Source organism: Eupeodes corollae, chromosome 1, assembly GCF_945859685.1.
Source record: "Eupeodes corollae chromosome 1, idEupCoro1.1, whole genome shotgun sequence".
Taxonomy (NCBI): Eukaryota; Metazoa; Arthropoda; class Insecta; order Diptera; family Syrphidae; genus Eupeodes; species Eupeodes corollae.
Genome location: NC_079147.1, coordinates 52,605,502 through 52,628,079, shown reverse-complemented (window position 1 = coordinate 52,628,079; position 22,578 = coordinate 52,605,502). Strand labels below are relative to the sequence as shown.

Below are 22,578 nucleotides of genomic sequence, written 5' to 3'. Positions count from 1 at the left end.
GGGAACTGCTCATAAGTCTTGTCCATGAGCTCGAAGACTTTGTCTTTGGTGTTGGGGCAGGCGCGCATATTAGCCTTATGTTGGCGAATTTAGTCTTGATGCGCATTGTCGTGATGCGCTCGCTCACACTGTTGAAACTCAAGACTTTTTGCCTGAGCCTAGTTCCAAAAACAAATACACACCCAAATAGACGCTGTGTTTAAGTCGAATCCGAACATCTTATTTAAGAAAGCATTGTTCATGGCAAGAATTATTCTTGGAAGTTTGTCAGTTCCTTGCAAGAGGCAGTACCCGGGAAAAAACTTTTGTATGATACAGAAAGGGAGTGAACCCAAGACTTCTGGCATTACAGTCCAACGAACTTACCATCACGCCAAGGGAAAATAACTATCACATTTTTATTGTGACAGCTCTTTAGCTATCAATTTGACTGTCATTTATCAAAAATCACCTTAGCCGACTCCATCTTTGAACTAAATCTGACTAGTAAAAGTGAAAAATACGAAATATTTGTAAAAACCATTTATCACTGTGTTTGACAGCTACAGAGTTTAACCTTTTTATAAGTTTCACACAAAATTATTAAGGTTTTTGTTTAAAATGTCAACCAGGCAATAAGCAAAGCCTGTGATTGTCAAAAACGGTGGTTGAAGACTGATTTAGGTTCAACGAACGAAGGAAATAGTGGCCTTCAGCCGAGTTCTCATTTTGAAGCATAGTGTCAACAGTGCTTTATCATTTATGTTTATTTCTGTATATTTATCAAACTAGAAATATCGTTTACATAACTTAACTGTCATTTTAACTCTGTGGGAAGACCATTGGGAAATAGCAATTTTTAAATCTGTGTGTCATTTTGTGCGTTCTGACTGACCAATTTTATTTATCCTGAAGTTTTGTATAAAAAGAACTTTTTGCGATCTTTTTTCGAACTCTCAGATGTTCTCCCAAGTTTTGTATGGAAATAGAACTTTAAACATTTTTAAAATTAGTGAGTTACCCTGATACAATATTTTGTTTATATCATGTCTATAATATCACTATTTGATTTATTTTCTGACAGTTCGTATTATCCATTAAAATAAATTTAATTTTTGCATAATTAAATTTCAAAAAATAGGTGTTAAAACTAATTACATTCTTTAATTAATGTATTTTTATATAAATTATAAAAGAAATGCTTAAGCTAATTATTTTTGCAATTTACAAAAACAAAAAACATTTCTTTTCAAACAAAAATAATTCACCATTTACATGACGTGATTGTGAGTGATTGGTAGTCACGTACTAATCTCTTATATTGAGTTGTTGTTTCACTTTACATTTAAAAATGCACATTTCTACAACAAGCGCCTTATTAAAAAGACACATAATTTATTTTTCGGTCACATGTCAAACAAATTGATGTATCATCGCATTGACTTTTTTTAAAGACGCATCTTAAATAACTCAAATATTTGACTTTGACATCACAAAAATAATGAATAAATGACTTATCAATCAGTATTATTTGATGACAAACATAATCTCTACCATCTAAATACATATATGTAGCTTGACATTAACAAGTTTAAATTGCTTAGAAATCAATAAATAATTTGACAGCCAGCGTAATGAAATTCTCTAAGAACAATCAAGGCTGAAGTATTTTTTTTAAATTTGTCACAAGTATTATTGAATAGTCAACTGTCAATCACATAGACAAATTATCAAAAACGAAATGTAAAAGAAAATGTTTATAGCTAAATTTGGAATCAAAAGTTAACAGTATTACATAATCAAAAAATGGACTTCTATTTTAAATCATTTAAGGTAATCTTATTTTGACAGGTTAGCAGTATCTTTAGTGTCATTCTCAATTTCAAAACTTCAGAAAAACAAGATCTCATAGTATATCTTAAAAAAGTTGTTTCTTCTCAGTTTTTCTGTCAAAAAACTTGTGAAAATGAACTTTGGAATCAATCTTTCTGAAATCACCTAGTGGGTTATTCAGTGAGTTAACTATAAAAATCACGTAAGATGAAACTTGCCCTTTTCTATTCAGAAGTTTTTAAAAAACCTACTTTGCTATAATAAATAATCTTTCAAAGTTTCCGATAAGAATTTTCGGTAAATGTGTCTCTGTACTTTTATATTCAGTGATTAAAGTAAAGACCGCGAATTGCCTTAATTTAGTGACTTAGTGAGTAAATTACATACAAATTAATTAATGTACTATTGTCCAGAAGATAAGCTAAGAAAATGTCATGGGTCGAGTATTTTGTATATACATACATATATTAAAACAAAAAAACATTCGATTGTTGCTACTAGTAAGTCGGCCGCTATAAAACAAAAATGTCAGATTGAAGAATTTATCACTGTGTTTGACAGCTACAAAGTCTTACCGCCAAAGAATACCTTAAGTGTTGAAGGTATTAAAAATTGTTAAACTTGAAGAAAAATGTTAAGCTTTTTAGACATATCAAGGGTAAAATTATAAAACATATTTGATATTCATAACATTTAATTCCTTTTAAGATTTTGTATTTTGAAGAATCAGATAATGCTAAATTATCAGAACTTTTAGAAAATAATAGATAAATTTAAATGTCAAATATTTTAAATTTATATCCACACGAGCGGGAAATGGTAAATGAGTTGTTATGTATTGTTTGTCAAATCGCTATCCACTTTTTTCTAAAACATAATATTCATAATAAGTTAATAAGTAAGTTCATAATATTAAAATTACTGCTATCATAAATTGGACTCAAAACTGATAAAGGGATAAAGAGATGCTATCAAAAATTGAAGTTTAAGCTCTTTTCTGTGTTCGTATTCAAGACCTCGAGAAATGTCAAACATTTCAATTCTACAAATCGGATCGATTTGAGGGCATTAACTAAGCTGGTGGCTACGTAGTCAAGCCATTCTGATTTTCTAAATGCAACTACAAAATGAGTTTAAAGTAAATGTAAAATTTTCAGCTACAAATTTAGTGCACACTGGTTTTGACGTTTACAATCAGCTGTTCGGTAAAGACACAAGGATTCAAAATGAAATGAATCGTTCAGTATTTAAATATGAATATAAATCACAATCTTATATTTGATTTTATTTAATTTAAAAACAAAATTAAATATTTCAAGTTGTTAAAAAAACAAATGTTTCTTATTTCATAAATACTGACTTACATAAAAGCGGCGCACCTTGAAATTTTGCAACATTTTGAAGTAATTTAAACAAATAAACATTTTTCTGGTAAATATTTTTGTTATTAAAATAAAAATAAATCATTCACGTAAAAAAACGAAAAAATAGGAAGAATAAACCATAAATTGAGGAAATAGGTAAAAACTTCATAGCTTGACATTTTACATTTTTTTTTAAACTAGTCCTTGTTTCTTCAATAGTGGGTATTGCCTCCACGAACTTTTAATAAAGCTTTAATTCGCATGGGCATACCTTGGATAAGGTTTGTTACTATGGTACCGTCCAAATTTTCCCATTCCTCCACTTAGGGTAGATCTCAGCCCATTGAGTGTTCCTGGAAGAGCGGGTCGCATCCTTGTCATTTTACCAGTAGATCTCAAACGTGTTCGATGGGATTCATATTCGGGTTCATCGCAGGTCAAGCCATTACATCGATATCCACTTCTTGTAAGTAGTCGGTAACGCACCACATGGGGTCTAGCATTGTCCTGCACTGTCTCCAATAAATGTTGCGAATGGAACCACATATTCCTCCAGAATGTTGTTGATGTAGTAATTGGAGTTTACCGATCCTTCGACAATGCACATCCTCAATTTTTCCGTGCATGGAAATTCCCGCCACACTATAACGGGACATCCCCAGAAATTTTCGTATTAGGCAACCGTTTCCGAAGTGACTTTTTCACTTAACTAAACATCTACACACTCTGCTACGTCCATCTGGTGAACGCAGACAAAACCTGGACTCATCAGTAAAAAGAACTCTACCCCAGTCGGCCTCGGTTCAATCTTAGTCAAGTTGAGCAAATTCCATCCGACGTTGCTTGTGCTGTAAAGTGAGCAGGTCTTCTTGCCACTCGCCACTAATTGCCTCCTCACCGTTTAAGCATTCACAGCTCTCCCCTAAACGGATCGAAGTGTGTTTAGTGACGATCTCGAAGGCTTTGAAGCGCCAAATATCGATCATCCCTTGCAGATATTGCTCTTGGGCGACCTGAGCCTTTCCACCGGTTGCAAGAGTTGGTTTCCCTGTACCTTTGAATGGCTCTTCTTACCGTCGTCTCTGGTTTTCCGATCATAACAGCGGCATACGATCCTCAACTAAAGCCAGCGCCCTGGCGACTTCTTTTGCCGTTATTTGCATTTTTTCACAATAAATCACTAGATAACTGATAAAGAATTAAATTGAAACAAACCCATTAGAATAAATTAAATAAAACATTTACGGAATCACGGAAGCCAAAATTTGTATAACTCGCGTCTATTATAAAAAAATGGTAAAGTTGCGGCTTTCCCCAATACAATGCACTTAAAGCACTAAAGGGACAAGGAAAATCGAAAAATATTATGCAAACATAAACACAAATATACAGTTAAACAAAAAAAAAAATAATCTGCAAAAACATAGCGGTATATTATCAAAATAATAATAACACATCAAAAAGTATGACTACGCTACTTCTTTTGTAACTTAGTGTATTTACATTTTTCATTAATATGACAGTTCGGGTTTGACAAGCTTTTTAGTGTAATTTTGCATTCATAAGCTAGTTGAATTTTGACTACTTAGTCACTAGCTTTATAAATAAGCCATTTTTCAGAATTAATTTTAAGTGATGTCCAAGTGTTATGTATATTGGATATCACTCAACGATCTTAGCATCTTGTAATAAACGACCAACGTCTAAGCAGCAAAGACCTCTAAAATTGCTTCTGAAGGCCTAACTACATTAAGAAAATATAGACATAAAGTGAAGAATGCTCTTATGGTAGTGACATCTATTTCTGAAAAAGCGTAGGAATATTATATGTCATTCCAGAAAAAACAGACTTCTTTGGTGTAATGTCATTGTTATTCTTTATTTTTTAACAGAGCCATTATAGTCCTATTATTATTAGCCGCTATTAGTGTCCCCAAGAACTGCGTTTTCTCTAATTAGGGAAATGAGGGCTTCATCATCTCATCATCTCTGTCTGAAATGTGTGAAACAAAGAAATGTATGGATAATAATTTAATTCGGTATAATTATGAAAGTCTAGATAACACAAAAATAACTTAAAAATGTTAAAAAGTTATTTATAAAAATGATTGAGCTTAGAATAAAGGAATTTAAAATTAAACGTGTTAAGAAATTGTTTAAAGTTGTTATATGATTGAAGTAGCTTTCTATACCGTTCAATATAGCTCTAAGCGGTATTCACATGAACGCGACCAACGAAAGACGAGTAAATTACAAAATGTGAGTTTATATACGTTTGAAGACGTATTTCCACACAAATTCTTAACAAAACGATAGCAATATAGTTTCTATTTGATTAACGATGCATACTTTTACTTTTCAATATCATATATTAATAAATTTAAGAAAACAAATTCATTCGTCGCGAAAAAATCTGTAGTTGATACGAACTGTCAAACTTTAATCGCGTTTCACATTATCCACTCTCGCGACGAATAAAATAATCGCGCGTACTTAACCTAAAAAATTCATTCTTGTTTTGGTTCATTCGCGACGAATTAAAAACTCTAATGTGAAAGAAATGTCAAAATCGACGAATATTCGTTCATTCCTTGGTGGTGCTCATGTGAATAGTGCCTTACAATTCCTTACCACAGATTCCACATCCATAAAATTTCTCATCAGAACTTACCCCAGCATCTTATCTATCTGGCAGTGCTCTTGCAACAATGCCCCACACACTATTCATTTTGAAAATGAATTTCCCTCCGTTTGACAGTTGTTGTTTCTGTGTTGTGTCGTATAGCCAAAAGCCAAATAACATACCTGCGTTAAAGCAGGGAAATTTGTATTTTGGATTTGGATTCAGGTACATCGAATAAAATAAAAATATCTGGCAGTCACTAAACTGTCAACGTCGTTCTGGTTCTGCTGCTGGTTATTGTGATACTCTTCCCATATTTTCCATCCTCTAGTATTCTTGATTCTTCTGATTCTGATTACGCCAAACAATTTATATTCATCGCAATTACTTGCACTTAGTTTTTTGTTTTCTTAATTAATCGACTCGCACATCTTGCTCTAGTTTATTGAGGTAAGTTATTTAGGTCTTAAAGGCTTACATCATAGAAACTCTGAAAAGTAAATCAATTTAAACTACACAAGAAAACGCAATAGAGAAAACAACAGTTGAAAATTTTCTTCCACATCACAATAAAAATAGTCAAACAAATAATAAACTAAACTGAATACCTCTAAAATTGTACCTTGTTCTCGTTTATTTGCAGTTCACAGAGATCGTACAAGACATGGACGAGGACTACATGTTCAACGAGAAACAGTCAATTCGTGAGTCAGCGCGATCTCTGAAAAAATACGGCAGCACCTGTAATCACATGAGAAACAACGATACCCTGGTTAAGCATGACATCGAGAAAACTGATACACTCCAAGGAATTGCCCTCAAATATGGATGCACGGTAAGTTGGCTTTATGAATCATTATAGATGTGTTTATGTACCTACATTATATACCTATTCCCTTATGGGCTCGTCTAGTATATTAGTGCATTGGAAATAAAGTGGAAGCAATTCGATAATACTAACTATCTGTTCATTGACTTGACCGTCACACAACGTTCATTCCCAAGTCCCAGTCCGCAGACCCATAGACCAGGTGTATGCATGGATATCATTGATTTTTTGTTTGGTGTTGTTTTGTTTATGCATAGACCTAGACATAGTCTGTTCCGCTTTGGAAATCGTTGTTGTGTTTTTCGTCTTCTTTTTATGGCCGAGCTCGCGTGAATCGAATTGAGTGAGCATTGCAAGAAGAAGTTCGTGTCATGGTATGAATTCTATTATTAGTTAATGAAGAAAATGAGGCTTTCCTTGCCCGATTTATGTGGTACCCATACCCCTGATTCTCAAAAAAAAAAACCAGTGCCACCTCTCGCTCTTCCTTCGCGAAGAAGAAGAAACTTTTATCTTGTTAACTTTGCGAATCTTTTTATTTTGTTGGTACGAATATTTTGGGGGGAATGATCGACTTATCGATTACAATGAGGTCAACCAAGCAATAAGTAAACTTTGAGAGGCAAGAATAAATATGTGCTTAAAAAATATTAAAGATAAAAGTGAAACCAAGAGAAAATTGATGTTTAGTTTGGGTTTTTCAGTTGAAATGATTTTTATCTGATGCTGTAGGTGGAGTTGAAACTAACGACGACAAGTCACGAGGTTTCGCTTTGTGGGAAGATAACACTTGTTTGATCAGCAAACACAAAGGTACATTTTTCATGTTTTTTATTCTCATTAGAAAATCTGCTGCAGATTAAATTATTTAACCTGTAATGAGAAGATTTGTGTATTCGTTGAAGAGTGTTGACTCGAATTAAATGAAATAAAAATTAATATGTGATGGTGTGATGATACATAACTACCTATACAGATGGAGAGTTAATTAAGGCAATTTTGCTGTAATGTGAGTATCAAAAACACCAATTGAAATAATATTTACTTCTCTTCATTTATTCATATATGTATGTCTATTCTATTGTTCGCTCACATAATTAAATGGAAGTGCATTTGAGGGCACATGGGATTGTTTTATTTTCATTTTTAACAGTTCCTCGGAGTTTAAAGGCCATCAAATATTGGTTGATAAAAACAAGAAAAAACTGCGTTTTTTAGGAGCAGTTATTATCTTTCTTTTCTAGAAATAGATTGTTGCCAACTTAGCTAAAAAAAGTTCTTCGTTGCTCTTATATTAAGCTAAAAATTGTTTTCTTTTACAAGCTTATAATTTGTTTTTCTTTGAAAACTCTTTGACACCTCATTATTTTCTAAAAAGTTAGACAACTCCTTATTCCAAAAGTTGTCTTAAATATGATATGATTTTAAATATTACGTACATACTTTGAAATATACTTGAATAGCTACAGTAGTGTGCAAGGTTTTGCAACTATCACCACCAATCAAAAAATCGGACATTTGTGTAGAGATAGATAAATTCTTTATTTTTTCTTATTAAAGTTTAACAATAATTCTTACTTTAAAATAAGGACTTGGCAATACTGCCGTCTGCCTGATTTGACATTTTATAATAAAGAAAAATATAAAAAAGGTAAAATAATGTACGGACGGATTCACTTATTTCGCAAACGAAATAAGGACAACGAACTTCGGATCTGTACGTGGAATATTAGGTCCCTTAACAGACCAGGTGCAGCCGAATAATTAGCGGAAGCCCTAAACTGCTGCAAGGCCGATATTACCGCCATCCAAGAAGTGCGATGGGATGGACCGGGCAAACGCAAACTAAAAGACTGCGATGTATACTACGGCGACTGCTACCGAGAACAAAGACAGCGTCTATTTGGGTGTGGATTTGTTGTTGGAACTAGACTCGGGCAAAAAGGCTTGCGTTTCAACAGTGTGAGCGAGCGCATCACGACAATCCGCATCAAGGCGAAATTCGCCAACATAAGCCTAATATGCGCTCATGCCCCAACAGAGGAGAAAGGTGAAGTCACCAAAGACATATTCTTCGAGCTCTTGGTCAAGACATATGAGCAGTGCCCTGGCTATGACATTCAAATTTTCTTAGGAGATTTTAACGCTAAGCTATGAAGAGATGACATCTTTGGTGGCACATTTGGGAGATACAGCCTGCACGACACCACCTCCGACAACGGATTCAGGTTCATCGATTTGTCTGCGGGGCGAGACGTTCTGGTAGCTAGTACGTAGTTCACACATCTCAATATCCACAAGGGGACATGGAAATCTCCTGATCAATCAACTGGACCACATTGCGATCGACGCACGACACTTCTCCAGTATACAGGATGTTCGAACTTTCCGAGGGACAAACATTGACTCGGACCACTACCTCGTTGTAGCAAAGGTACTGCTACGGATATTCCGATCCAAGCCAAAACAAGGGAGTACTGTGACAAGATTCAACATTAGACCGCTACAATCGGAAGAGATTGCCATGTCTTTTTCCGATCGAGTCTCTCATAACCTCTTAAGGAGCCCTATGATGCCTGCATTAAGCATTGAAAACCAGTGGCAACATTGCCTTGCAGCCATCAGAGATGCCGCCTCTGAAGTGCTAGGTTTCACATGGCCACCACAGCGAAACCCCTGGTTTAACGACGGATGCTGGAAAGCGCACGCAGCGAAACAAGAGGCATACAAAACGGCGCTGCACAAAAGGATTAGAGCTGCTCGCGAGCTCTATGAGCAGAAGAGGAGAGAGGAACACCGGCTTCTTAGATGGAAAAAAAGAGAGCATGAGAAGCGCGTGATCGAAAAGATAGAGGGATTTTACAACAGGAATTAGGTTCGTAAATTTTACCAAAAGGTAAAAAAAACTCCCAAAGGTACCATCCAAGAACCGAAGCCTGTAAATATGATCAGGGGAACATCGTAGTAGAACCGCAGTCTATATTGAGAATATGGAAATACCACTTCTCCAAATTATATAACGGCGTTAGCGAGATAGCTATATCTAAACTGAAGTCGAACAAAGCTGCTGGAGCTGACGGTATCGCTGCCGAACTATTTAAAGCAGCAAGCGATGACTTGGTAGGGAGCATGCACCAACTCATCTGCAAAATATGGTCGGAAGAAAGCATGCCCGATGAGTGGAATCGTAGCATAGTGTGCCCGATACATAAGAAAGGAGACCCTCTAAGTTACGCCAACTACAGAGGCATCAGTCTCCTTAACATTGCATATAAGATCCTCTCAGCCGTATTATGTGAACGTGTGAAGTCGTTCGTCAACAAACTGATTGGTCCTTATCAGTGTGTGGCTTCAGACCAGGAAAGTCCACCATCGACCAAATATTCACACTACGGCAGATCTTGGAAAAAACCCAGGAACTTAAAATCGATACCCACCATCTCTTTATCGATTTTAAAGCCCCGTATGACAGCATCTATAGGGAAGAGCTCTACAGAGCAATGTCTACTTTTGGCATCCCTGTCAAAGGTATCCCTTTGTGCAGAATGACGATGGAGAATGCACGCTGCGCTAGCAAGGTCGGAAAAGATCTCACCGATTCATTTGATCTCAAAAAAGGTTTTATACAAGACGATGCACTGTCATGCGACTTCTTCAACACAGTTCTGGAAAGGATTGTGCAAAACTCAACCGTCAACAGTAGAGGCACAATCTTCCAAAGGTCCATCCAATTACTCGGATACGCAGATGATATTGAAATGATTGGAAGATCAAAGCGTGATGTCAGTGAAGCGTTTTTTAGTGGTCAATGAGGGCAAGACCAAGTATATGCTGTCATCTAAAAAAGACATTGAACAACGACGTCTTGGACAAAACGTCACCATGGACAGCTATATCTTCGAGGTAGTTAAGGACTTTGTCTACCTAGGCATCTCTATAAACACAGACAACAACACCTGACCTGAAATCAAACGAAGAATAACTCTTGCAAATCGCTGCTGTTTTGGACTTAGAAGGCAACTGAGAAGTAAAGTAAATTCGAGAGAAAAGTTCTTCGGGAGGGACGGCGCACTAGAGAAAGACCGCGACTCAGGTGGCGACCTCAGGTGGGTAAAGACCTCAACCAACTTGGCGTTCGAAACTGGAGACAGCTAGCTAGGGGCGAGCTGGCTGGAGACGTATGTTGCTTGATGCCCCGGTCCGCCCGGACTGTAGCGCCACCTTAAATTAGTAAGTAAGTCATTGCTCTCAAAATGCGCGATTAATCTCTTATATCCTTCTCCTGACAAGTACTCTCAAAGATTTTTAATAGGATTTACATCAGAAAAGCATGCGGTACAATTTTATAAAACAATAAAATTTGTTTTTACTAATGTATGTTCTGGCATTATCCTGCATAAAATCCAAGTTCTCTTATGGGTATCTGGTATAAAAGGTGCTATCTGCGTCGAAGAACTTAGACGAGATACTGTACATTTTCGATAAAGTGAATTGAATTTGTAGACACTCTCCCGATGAGAAAGAGCGCACCACAGCATCACTGAGCCGGCACCATTATTTCCAAAATGGAAATATTTCGGTACGCTTCGCACTGCCTTTTAAAACAAATTGGTAATAACCCGACGGCGACACTGACGCTCATATTCTCTGCTTTTAGAGCCAATGTGTTACATTTTTCGACAACGGAAAGAGTTTTGCCGAGCGTAATGTTTTGCAACAAAATAGTAATAAATTACTGAGCCCAAACAATTTAATTTAAATACACCAGACTAGATGCTAATAAAGGGCATTATGAAGTGGGTTATAAATATGAACCGCATCAAATTATCGACCGAACAACAAAGCTCTGTTCAAATATGATTGAAGTGTCTTAAAAGAAAAATCAAAGCATCCATTTGTCATTTACAATTTTTGTCAATTTCCTCTGAGGTTAAATCTTTTTTAGCTCTTTAGAGAAAGCTAATCCCTTTGCTAGGCAGTTCGCCGCTAATTCAACGCTGCCAGAGAGTGATATGACGCCGCCTGTACTTCAGGGAGTTAGTGATAATATGGGACCAATCTTTTTTTCGCACTCGTATTGTGGCAAGAATTCTTAAAGATCTCAACATTTATAAATCAGCTGGTTCGGATGGTATTCCCGCCATTGTTCTGTAGAGGTGTTCTTCAACGCTGGCAAAACCACTGCGTAAGCTTTTTCATCTGCCCTACTCCTCAGGTCTCGTTCCGAGTGGATGGAAAATGCATTTGTCCAGCCCATCCCCAAAAAAGTTGAATCTTCCTCACCCTCTAATTACCGATCGATTGCACTTACGTCCTTCTTTCCAAGGTCTTGGAAACGCTGATTAATTATCAGCTCAAGAAATATCTTGAAGATCGAAAGCTTGTTAATGACCTTCAGTACGGCTTTCGAAAGTTAGATTATTGCACTTGATATGTCAAAAGCTCTCTTATCGAAAATGCGTGCTTTCGGTTTTCATGAATACCTCCTTCATTGGATTAGTAATTACCTTTCGAATCGTTAAATACAAGATGTATTGGATAGATTCAAGTCTAAAAACCACAAAATAAATGCTGGTGTGCCCCAGGGCTCTGTTCTATCTCCAACACTCTTTCTCATTTTTATAATTGATCTCCTGTCTGCAATTTCTAATCCAAAAAATTGTTTCGCTGTCGATAGTACTCTTAGCTGTTCATACTCGTTTTCAGACTCACATCCCTCTTCTTCGGATGTGGAACTGCAACGACAAAATATGATAAGCTCATTAAATTCCGACCTAAACAGTATTGTACAATGGGGAATAAACAACCGCGAGGAATTCAATGGTTCGAAAACCCAATGCTGTCTTATATCGTTAAAGCGAAATATACCCCCTTGCCATTTTCCATAGATGGCACTTGCATCGAGGAGACTGAACATGTCGATATTCTCGGTATGTGTATCACCAACCACCTTTTGTGGAACGATCACATACGCGATGTCACCAAAAATGTCGCAAGATGTTTGGATGCAAGAAGTTTTTCTCCTCCTCTGATCTGGCTGTTATCTACAAGACTTATATACGTCCAAAGCTAGCGTATAACTCCCATATTTGGGATGGTGCTTCTGCACCTCTTGGACAGTATTGAACGTAGAGCATTTAGATTGATATTGGTGATATTACCATCATAAGATCATTTATGTCGCTTGAACATCATCGTAAGGTCTCTTGTCTGACCCTTTTGTACCGTTATTTTAACGATTTATGCTCTAGTGAAATAGCCAGATGCATTCCTCCCCTTAAAAAGTTCAACGGTAATACTCGCGCATCAAGGAATACTCATCAATATACCTCCGAGTCTGACTTAGGTCGTACTGTCCAGTACAGTGATTCGTTCTTTAGCCGCACTACGTGAATGTGGAATGACTTGGCCACACACACACAGTGTGCACCGACATCTCCTTTTAAACCCTCTCTCCTCTTCGTAGTGCTCATACTGTGTCTCTGCATAATAATATTAATATTCCTTCGAGTGTGCGCTTATTATAAAATATAAAAGATATAATTATGAAACGGAATGTATATTCACTTAAAAGAACATGATATGAACTTAAATCTAGGTTTATGTTATTCTTTATCACTGATCTATTTGAGTTTTCCTAAAACTACAAAATAATTATCATCATAAGTGTAGGTATATCACTACTTTTCTAAAGTTTCTTTTCGATTGTTCGATTGTTGAGTTCCAATAATAGGTTAAAGTTCTTTTTATTAACCTTTAAAGTTGTTAATATCGAGGATAATGTGTTTTTCTATTTATTTAACAACAAAGTAAAACCCCAATAGATTCAATTCATTCTTAAAACCTATTAAGTGTAATAAATATTGCAAGCAAAAGTGAAAATGTTACATGCAACATATTTGTTTTAATAAATCAAAAAAAACCTCAGTCACGCAATTCACAACCTTCAGTATGAGTAGAAGTATGTATGTTATTTTATTTATTTATTTTTTAACTTAAAAAAAAAAAACCAAAAAAGTTATAAACATGCAACAAACTCATTTGCACTTTTTTCATTATATTATTAAAATAATTATTTTATAAATCTTCCTTAAAGAAAAAAATCTCTTTTATATTTGAAAATTAGTAAAAGAAAATCCTTCACAGTCTGTCAAGTAAGAGCGTGGCCGACTTTACCGACAGTTAATGAAAGATTTCGCTCGAAATCCTTCGAGGGACGATAGAGGGACGCTTTGTCCTTGATGTATTGTCAACAAAGGTTCAGTTGTCGTTGTCGAAACTATCCGAAAACTTCTTCATACTAATGATCTGAAATGGCGCAACACAAAGAAGAAGCCTCTGCTGATTGAAAAACTTGTGACAAAGCAACTCGCTTGGGCGCAGGAGAATATTGATAGAGATTTTGAAAATGTCATTTTTACTGATAAATGTTCTATATGGGCACGTTCTCTCCTCACGCCAGTCTAGTCAACTTCCAACAATAGGCTTGTTCATTGGACCGTAAGACATGGAATAAAGGTGGCACTTTGTATCTCTTTACTGACAACCTAAATTCCGAGAAAATAATACAAATCTACACAAAGGCTTAACTGCCATCCGCCAAATGATTGTACATTACAAAAAATGAAGATTGGATTCTTCAGGAGGACAACGATCCTAAACACCGCAGGAAGCTCTGTACTCAGTGGAAAACTCAATCTGGCATCGTTACATTGGATTGGCCCGATGCAAACCCTATAGAAAATGTGTGGGCATATATTAAACACAAGCTTCGTGGAAGACGCACATACACTTTGAAGCAGTTGTCTTACGAAATTCGTCGGATCTGCCACTTGCCACTAGGTTAGGTTAAAGTGGCTGTTGGTTGGGAAGTCCAACACACTTAGACCAAAGTATGGTCTGTTGTGATACCACATAGATCAGTTGACCACCTTAACTCGTCGAACCAATTGGAGCTCCGAATGAAGCGTAGGAGACAAATAATGTCAGAATTTTTTAGATCGCTGGTATCGTTGAAGTAGTAGTCTCCAAGGTGGATTCTACGTCTTTGTGATAAGGCAGGGCATGCGAATAGCATGCCTTCCTATTAAGCAGTACCCAGTCAGGACACCTATAACGTAGCTAATGTGCTAATGTGCAATCTACTCAGAGAGATTAATTGTTTTGAGCGTCTGGCGCTAAGATTAGGTCAAATTAGTTTTGTCGCTAAACAGTTGGTGGTGTTATTTCACCTTAAGTTTGTTTTCTCTATAGTATCTTTGAGTTTACATGTAGCTAAGGGGATACCTATGCTAGCATTGTGAACCAGCAGAGGTAAAGTTGTTCCGCTTTTTGCAAGGTCTGTAATGTCTCTATGGCCCGGCAGCCAGAAAAGGTGAATGTTGAACTGTGTGGCCATCTCCGTAAAAGATGATCGACAATTTAGGGCTGTTAGTGTCTACGGAGTACGGACTTTAACGCAGCTTGGCTATCCGAGAAGATGCGTATATCATTAGTTGATATAACGTTTTCTCTAAGTCATGATATGACTTCTTTTATAGCCAGGATTTCAGCTTAGAACACACTACAATGATCGGGTAGACGAAAGGAGAGACTTAAGTTTAGTTTATCTGAGTATACGCCTCCACCAACCCCAACCTCCGTTTTTGATCCGTCTGTATAAAAGTTTATAGGATCATCGTTCAAAAATGATGTATTCTACCAAGAAGACCTGGGAGGTATAGTGACTTTGAAGCTATAGTTATTAAACTGAGGATGGGATATGGTGTATTCAATATTACTGTTTATAGTTCTGAACGAGTTCAAAATAGTGGTGTGACCAATTCCATTATTGATCCACAGAGAGGAGGCTTGAAGCCGAATGGCTGCATTAGCGGCCGTTGCTTGCTGAAAATGTCGCTTTATTTAGCGCCGTCCACCATACCGCTACTCCATAAGTAAGGATCGGCCTTATGGCCGAGATATATAGCTAGTGTGTAATGCTGGCTGTAGGCCCCATTTATTACCAATGGCCTTTTTACAGGAGAACAGGGCTACTGTGGCCTTATTTATTCTCTCTTGAATATTAGGTTTCCAACTTAAATTCTTATCCAAAATGAGACCCTACTATTTTGCTTGTTCAGAGAATTTAAGTGGTACACCGTTTATGATGAGAGGGCCAATGAGTGGGACTTTGTATTTCCTTGTGAAGAGGACAAGGTCGGTTTTTTGTGAGTCCACACCGAATTGCCCATCTGGTGAGCTTATTTAAAGCGTTTTGTAAAAGTTCTTTTAGAATATTGGGATGTTTACCCGTTACTGCAATAGCAACATCGTCCGCACAAGCAAACACTCTGTATCCCTCTCTTTCTAGAGTAATTAGTAATTAATTTATTACTAAGTTCCAGAGGAGAGGAGATAGGACACCACCTTATGGCGTACCTCTGCTGACACCTCTTAGTGCAGTAAAATCGCCCAGTTCTGAATTGATAAAACAATTGATTAATCAATTTGTTGATAGACTTATCTACCTTCAGAGATGTCAATACACGTGCAATTGCAGATTGTTAAATGCACCTTCTATATCTAAGAAGGCAACTAAGGTGTACTCTTTATGATGGAGGGAATATTCGATAGTACGTACTATACTGTGTAGAGCCGTTTCAACTGATTTCCCTTTGTTGTAGGCGTGTTGAGCATTTGAAAGAAGAGACTTATCAATGCTTGCCCTTAGGTGGATATCGATCAAACGTTCAAAAGTTTTGAGAACGAATGATGACAAGCTGATAGGTACAATGTTATTAATAATATTAGAGCTACCAGGAAAGTGAACGTCTAGTAGCAAATTGAGTGATTCTTCGCTAGAATTGGTCCAGAGGACGATTCTAAAAGAATGTCCTTATCTCCGGTGTCGTAGACCTCGGCCTCCATTGCGGAAAAACCTTGGTCGGTGGTAGGAGCTTCCACTGCTACTGGGGATACCAGGGATGCATCGTCTTCAAATGTGACCGATGCACCAGGGTGTAGACCCTTAGCGGTACCTGATCACACCTTTGGATTGCGCCACAGGAGAAACGAACTCTGCATAGATGATAACAGTTGCACCCTTGTAGGGTCCCTTTGGATTCTCTAGTTTCGCATCCTTCCAGTTGTGAGTAGGAAGGGTTGGATTGGAGAGCCTAATTACTTTCAAGACGTGTTCGGCTTCCTTCAATATGGCTGGAACCGTGATGCGAGCCCTTGGTCTGCAAGGAATGTCTTCGTTAACGACAACCTCTAGCTTAGCACCAGGTCAGACCTCCCTAAGTCGGCCAACTGCCAGCGTCAGTAGATCGCACTTGCCACTAGAATACGCCGTCAAATTGGTAGGAATCATGCCTCGGAGATGCCAGGTAATTATCGAAGCCGGTGATGACTGGAAACATTATTGACCAAATTGCATCAATGTACAATATATATAAATATGCAAGTTTCATAAAATTATGTTTTTTATAAATTGACTTGACAGACTGTAAATTGAACACATGTAAAAGTTCATAAAAATTTAAAAATTCCATTATTACTAAAAGCTATTCTCTTTTCTTATGATACAGACAAAACGAACTAATGCATTCATAATCAAAGTGCCTTTTCCTTTTTGTTTTTTTTTTTGTTTTTTCTAAGTAAACAGATTACTTACCTTAAGTTTTTCTTTCTTCATCAATTCAATATTATACTTTACCATAACATTCTCATCTACTTAGCTTCTGTTAAGTTTCCTGACCGGACACATTATATCAATCATTTGTTGTTATTATGAATTGTAGACCAGTAGACTATAAACCGACATTGAATAATTAATAAAACTGATACTTAATCAAAAATAGAAAGAAAAAAGACCATTACCCGAAGTACCTATTACATCGATAAGAACTATTTCAATCTGATATATGTTTCTCAAGAGGTTGATATAAATTTAATACACTCAATGTGGTTTGAATAGGTGTAGTAACATTTAAGTATCTAACTGTCTTATAATAAAAACAGAATTATTTGTTTTATATTATTTTTGTTTCCAAATTAAGTACACATATTTTGAAAGTTATATACAAATGATTTCAAAGAGGTATATAAGTCTTTTCCCTTGCCAAATCGAACTCTTTTTCATTCATATCTATAACCGTCCCTCAAAGTAGTCTGTTATTGTTTTATTTTTTCGTATAAAGTTGAAATCATTTTTCAAATGACGCAATAACTATGACAAAATCTACGCTTTCAAAACAAATAATACTCCCTTGTACATACATTCTTATACAACTTATTTGAAGTTCATAAGGATTGGAATGGCAAATATAATCAATAATTATATTATACGTATGTACCTTCATATCAATTTCAAAAAAGTGTAGCGTAATAGAAAATAATATTACTCAAATTATATATTCACCTTTTATTTATGATGTTATTTATTTTATTTTTATTTCTTTTTTTTTCAGACGGAACAAATACGCCGAGCTAATCGTCTATTTGCATCAGATAGTTTATTTCTGCGTCAATATTTACTAATACCCGTCGATAAGTCATCACCCTATTATCCAAAAGATGATCGACCTCAATCATTACCCACAAGACCATATTCAATTGCGGGTAGTGAAATGCTAGCTAGCACAGAACAATCTTCACCACAACAAAATCACACAAGCAAAAATGGCAGCAAATCAATGGATTCAGTTACAATGAGTCCAGAGGAAGAAAATAGAAAATGCATCGATGAATTTCTGGGTAAAATTGATTCTACAATAGCTGAGTCCAAGAAATATGTAGAAAAGTCACAATGCAACAGAACAGAGTGAGTATGATGGAGTTTGTTTAATTCTTTTTTTTTTTGTAATTCTTTTATTTATTTGTACGTATTCTTCTTTCGGTGAATGTGGTTAGGAAGTTATGGTAAAATGTAGTGAGTTAAGTTGAACTTTGTTTTTTTCTTTTTCTTGATTTTAACAGGGAATATATTTTTTTTAGAAAGTTTTCCTCTTTTATGTCTCAAGAGAATTGCAGTGCGTAGTTTTCTTTTAAACCTTTTCGAAAAACGTCTCATAGTTCATATTCAATTCTTACTCGTGGAGGAAAGAAAGAGTAGTTTAGAGGAATGACAGCCGAGTTTATAAAGTAACGAAAAGATTAAATACAAATCCCGGTGCTTCCAGAAATTTTTATAAGTTTGCTATTGAAGTTTACAGGGTGGTGCACCAATTGTGCTACAATAAGAAATTCTAATAACTTTCTTTTTTTTTTTTAGTAGTACCCGTGGCATGGAATGTCATGCCAGTGGTCTTGGGTTCGATCTCTGCCTATGCTATCTAAAGTCTTTTTACGGTTACTGCCTCTTGCGGGGAATTGACAAATTCTCTAAGAGTAACTCTTGTCATGAAAAAGTGCTTTCTCAAATTAGCCGTTCGGCAAATAAAACTGTAGGTCCCCTCCATTCCTGACAACATTACTCGCACACAGGAATGGTTGAGAGTTGTAAGTCACTATGCCTACCTATCTGTCTGTCGCGCCACCCAATTTATTTAATTATTTATTACCTTTTTTTAAATCAATTTATTTTGTTTATTGGATACAAAATTATTATAATCTTTAAATAATTAAAATAGTTGATTGTTTTTAAAGATGATAAACCTCAAATGACCTCCACATATCCGGCACTTGATCAAAAAGTTGTTGATTGTGGCCTGAAAAGTTGGAATTGCCTCAATTATTGTCATTATAGACTGCTTCAGCTCAGTGAAATTCCTGGGTTTCGTTTTGTACACACTCAAGGGGAAAATACTACCCCTATTATGTAGACACAGTGTGAGCACTAGGAAAGGGAGAGAGGGGTTGAAAGGAGGCGTCGTCGGTGCACATTGGTTTTGAATATCTCAATATTGCAATGGCTGGGAAAGACATAGTGTGGCAAGGCATTCCACATTCGAATAGTACAGCTAAAGAAGTAATCTCTGTACTTGACAGTACGACCGAAGTTGGGCTCGAGGGTATATTAATGAGCATTCCTAGAAGCACGAGTATTGCGGTTAAACTGTTTAAGGGAGGAATGCAACTTACTATTTCTCTAGGGCATAAACCATTGAAATAACGGTAAAAGAGGGTGAAGAAACATTTCGACAATGTTCAAGAAACGTAAAAGTTCTTATGATGTTAATATCACCAATCAATCTAAATGCTCTACGTTCAACAATGTCCAAGAGTCTTAAGTAAGTTCCAGGAGCACCATCCTAGTTATGGGAGTTATACTCAAGCTTTGGGCGTATAGAAGTCTTGTAAATAACAGCCAAATCAGAGGAGCAGAAACACTTCTTGAATCGCCTTAGAAAACCCAAATATCCTTCGCCATTTTTGGCGACATCTCGTATGTGACAATTCCACAAAAGGTGGTTGGTGATCACTCACCGAAAATATCGAGATGTTTAGTCTCATTGATGCAAGTGCCATCCATGGATAATGGCAATGGGAGTATATCTCGCTTTAACGATATAAGATAGCATTGGGTTTTCGAAGCATTAAATTCTACGCGGTTTCTAACTCCCCTTTGTACAATGCTGTTTAGGACGGAATTTAATGAGCTTATCATATTTTGTCGTTGCAGTTCCACATCCGAAGAAGAGGGATGTAAGTCTGAAAACGTCAGCGAAACAATGTATTGGATTAGAATTAGAAGTTGCAGACAGGAGATCATTAATAAAAATGAGAAAGAGTGTTGGAGATAGAACAGAGCCCTGATGCACCCCAGCATTTATGTTGTGGTTTTCAGACTTGAATCCATCCAATACAACTTATATTGAACGATTCGAATGATAATTACTAATCCAATGAAAAAGGATTACCATAACCCCATACAAAAAGTCTGGTGTAGTCAGGTCAGATGGCTTTGGGGGTCAGCAAATTGAGTTGAGTTCCTGAAAATAAATGTGTTTGGGAATTTTTGTTGCAGCTCTGTCATAACTCCTATGACTATATGTGCACTTACTCCATCTTGCTGGAACCAAATGTTGTTCAATGGGATATACTTCGACGCAGTTCTGAATAAAAAAAACTCGTTCAACATCATTAAATAACGGTTCCCATTGACAGCTACTGCTACACTGTTTTCTTCAAAGAAGGTTGGCCCGATGATACACTTTGATGAAACCGCGCACCACACATTTATTCGTTCTGGGTACCATTTCGTGTCATGAATAATTTCTGGATTCAATTCACTTCAAATAAGGCAATTTTGCTTGTTTGCATTGCCGTTTAGGTCAAAATTGGCCTCATCAGACATGAACAAACAATTAATCAGTTTTTGGCAAAATTCCTTGCGAGCAGGAAAATCCTGAGAGTTTAATGGCTGAATCACATACACTCTTCAGCTTCGGCTTCGCCTGACGTTTACGAGTTCAGCCATAGGAATTCAATGCATGCTATCACAATGTAGCTTCGACCTCACGTTTTGTTTGACAATCGTAAGGAAAATAATGTAATGTAACGTAATGTGACTCCAAACGGAAGCTCTAGTTCAATTTTCTGAACATTTGCTTTGTCTGACAGCTCATCAGCAGTAAAACAAAATATTTGCTCTTTGGAGGGATGAAATAATAGAAATGTCATTCAAAGCAACCTCGAAGCGGGCCTAACGTAACGGAGAGGAAGCCGAAGCTCAAGCGTGTATGTGTTTCAGCCATAATTTGCATGTAATTTGAGAATTGTACAGAAACAAATTTAAATCATCCTTATGACTGAAACACAAACACGCTTCAGCTTCGGCTTCACCTGACGTTTATGGCTGAAACACAAACACGCTTCAGCTTCGGCTTCGCCTGACGTTTACGAGTTCAGCCATAGGAACTCAATGCATGCTATCACAATGTAGCTTCGACCTCACGCTTCGTTTGACAATCGTAAGGAAAAGAACGTAATGTAACGTAATGTGGCTCCAAACGGAAGCTCTAGTTCAATTATCTGAACATTTGCTTTGTCTGACAGCTCATCAGCTGTAAAAAATGTCAACAAACAAAATATTTGCTCTTTGGAGGGATGAAATAATAGAAATGTCATTCAAAGCAACCTCGAAGCAGGCCTAACGTAACGCAGACGAAGCCGAAGCTGAAGCGTGTATGTGTTTCAGCCATTACGTGTTCAGACATAGGAATTCAATGCATGCTATCACAATGAAGCTTTGACCTTACGTTTCATTTGACAATCGTAAGGAAATAACATTATGTGACTCCAAATGTAAGCTCTAGTTCAAATTTGAAGGACATTTGCTTTGTCTGACAGCTCAACAGCTGTAAAAAAATCAACAAACAAAATACATTTGCTTTTGAATCGATTCCCATTAGTTATTATAGGCTGTGTAAGCTAGTTCCGCGAAAAATTTAATTCGTTCGATTTAAAAACTCATATCTTTTTATTTTGAGCAAAAATAACAGCTGCTAATGACAGAAGTGCCATTGTAGAAATGTCATATTGGAAGTGTCATTTAAAGCACCCTCGAAGCAGGCCCAACGTAACGCAGACGAAGCTTAAGCGTGTTTGTGTTTCAGCCATTAAGTATCCGCTGTAATGACCGCATTCTAATTCCAATTTGCCTGGACAAGTTTCGAGTAGAAACGCTTGGCTTTGCCTGTATCGTATTCGTGCGATGCTTCAAGATTCAGCAAACATGTTTATCAGCCTTATAATTGTACCTCATAAATCTACTCAGGGAAGTACCACCGAACTCCCGCCTTAATTCCCTTTGCAAAGCATGGTCCCGTTGCACTATCCAAATTCTTATTTTTTAGTACCCGAAGAATTCATTTTAATAAATAAGCCCGTTACTCACACTCCGCTTAACCCCGAAATTAGTAACAATAGGGTTTTGTAAAAGCTTTAAAAACTGATTTTCAAGAAAATGTCCACAATGAAAACTCTTACGGGCGAAACAAACAGGAACAAAACAACAGGGGCGA

The 22,578-nt window shown here is 36.6% G+C and overlaps 1 protein-coding gene across 2 annotated transcripts in view; it reads left to right on the top strand.

The window, feature by feature from the left end:
• Positions 1–22,578, top strand: part of LOC129939354 (lysM and putative peptidoglycan-binding domain-containing protein 2) — a 70,536-nt gene that overhangs the window by 37,123 nt on the left and 10,835 nt on the right. The window contains exons 1-3 of one of the 2 annotated variants that reach the window (XM_056047335.1): positions 6,044–6,249; positions 6,443–6,634; positions 18,082–18,434. In XM_056047335.1, the coding sequence (XP_055903310.1) occupies positions 6,464–6,634; positions 18,082–18,434 (524 nt within the window). In that variant the 5' untranslated portion in view covers positions 6,044–6,249; positions 6,443–6,463. Of the gene's footprint in view, positions 1–6,043; positions 6,250–6,442; positions 6,635–18,081; positions 18,435–22,578 lie in introns of those variants that run through there. The other variant, XM_056047334.1, reaches the window with a different exon arrangement.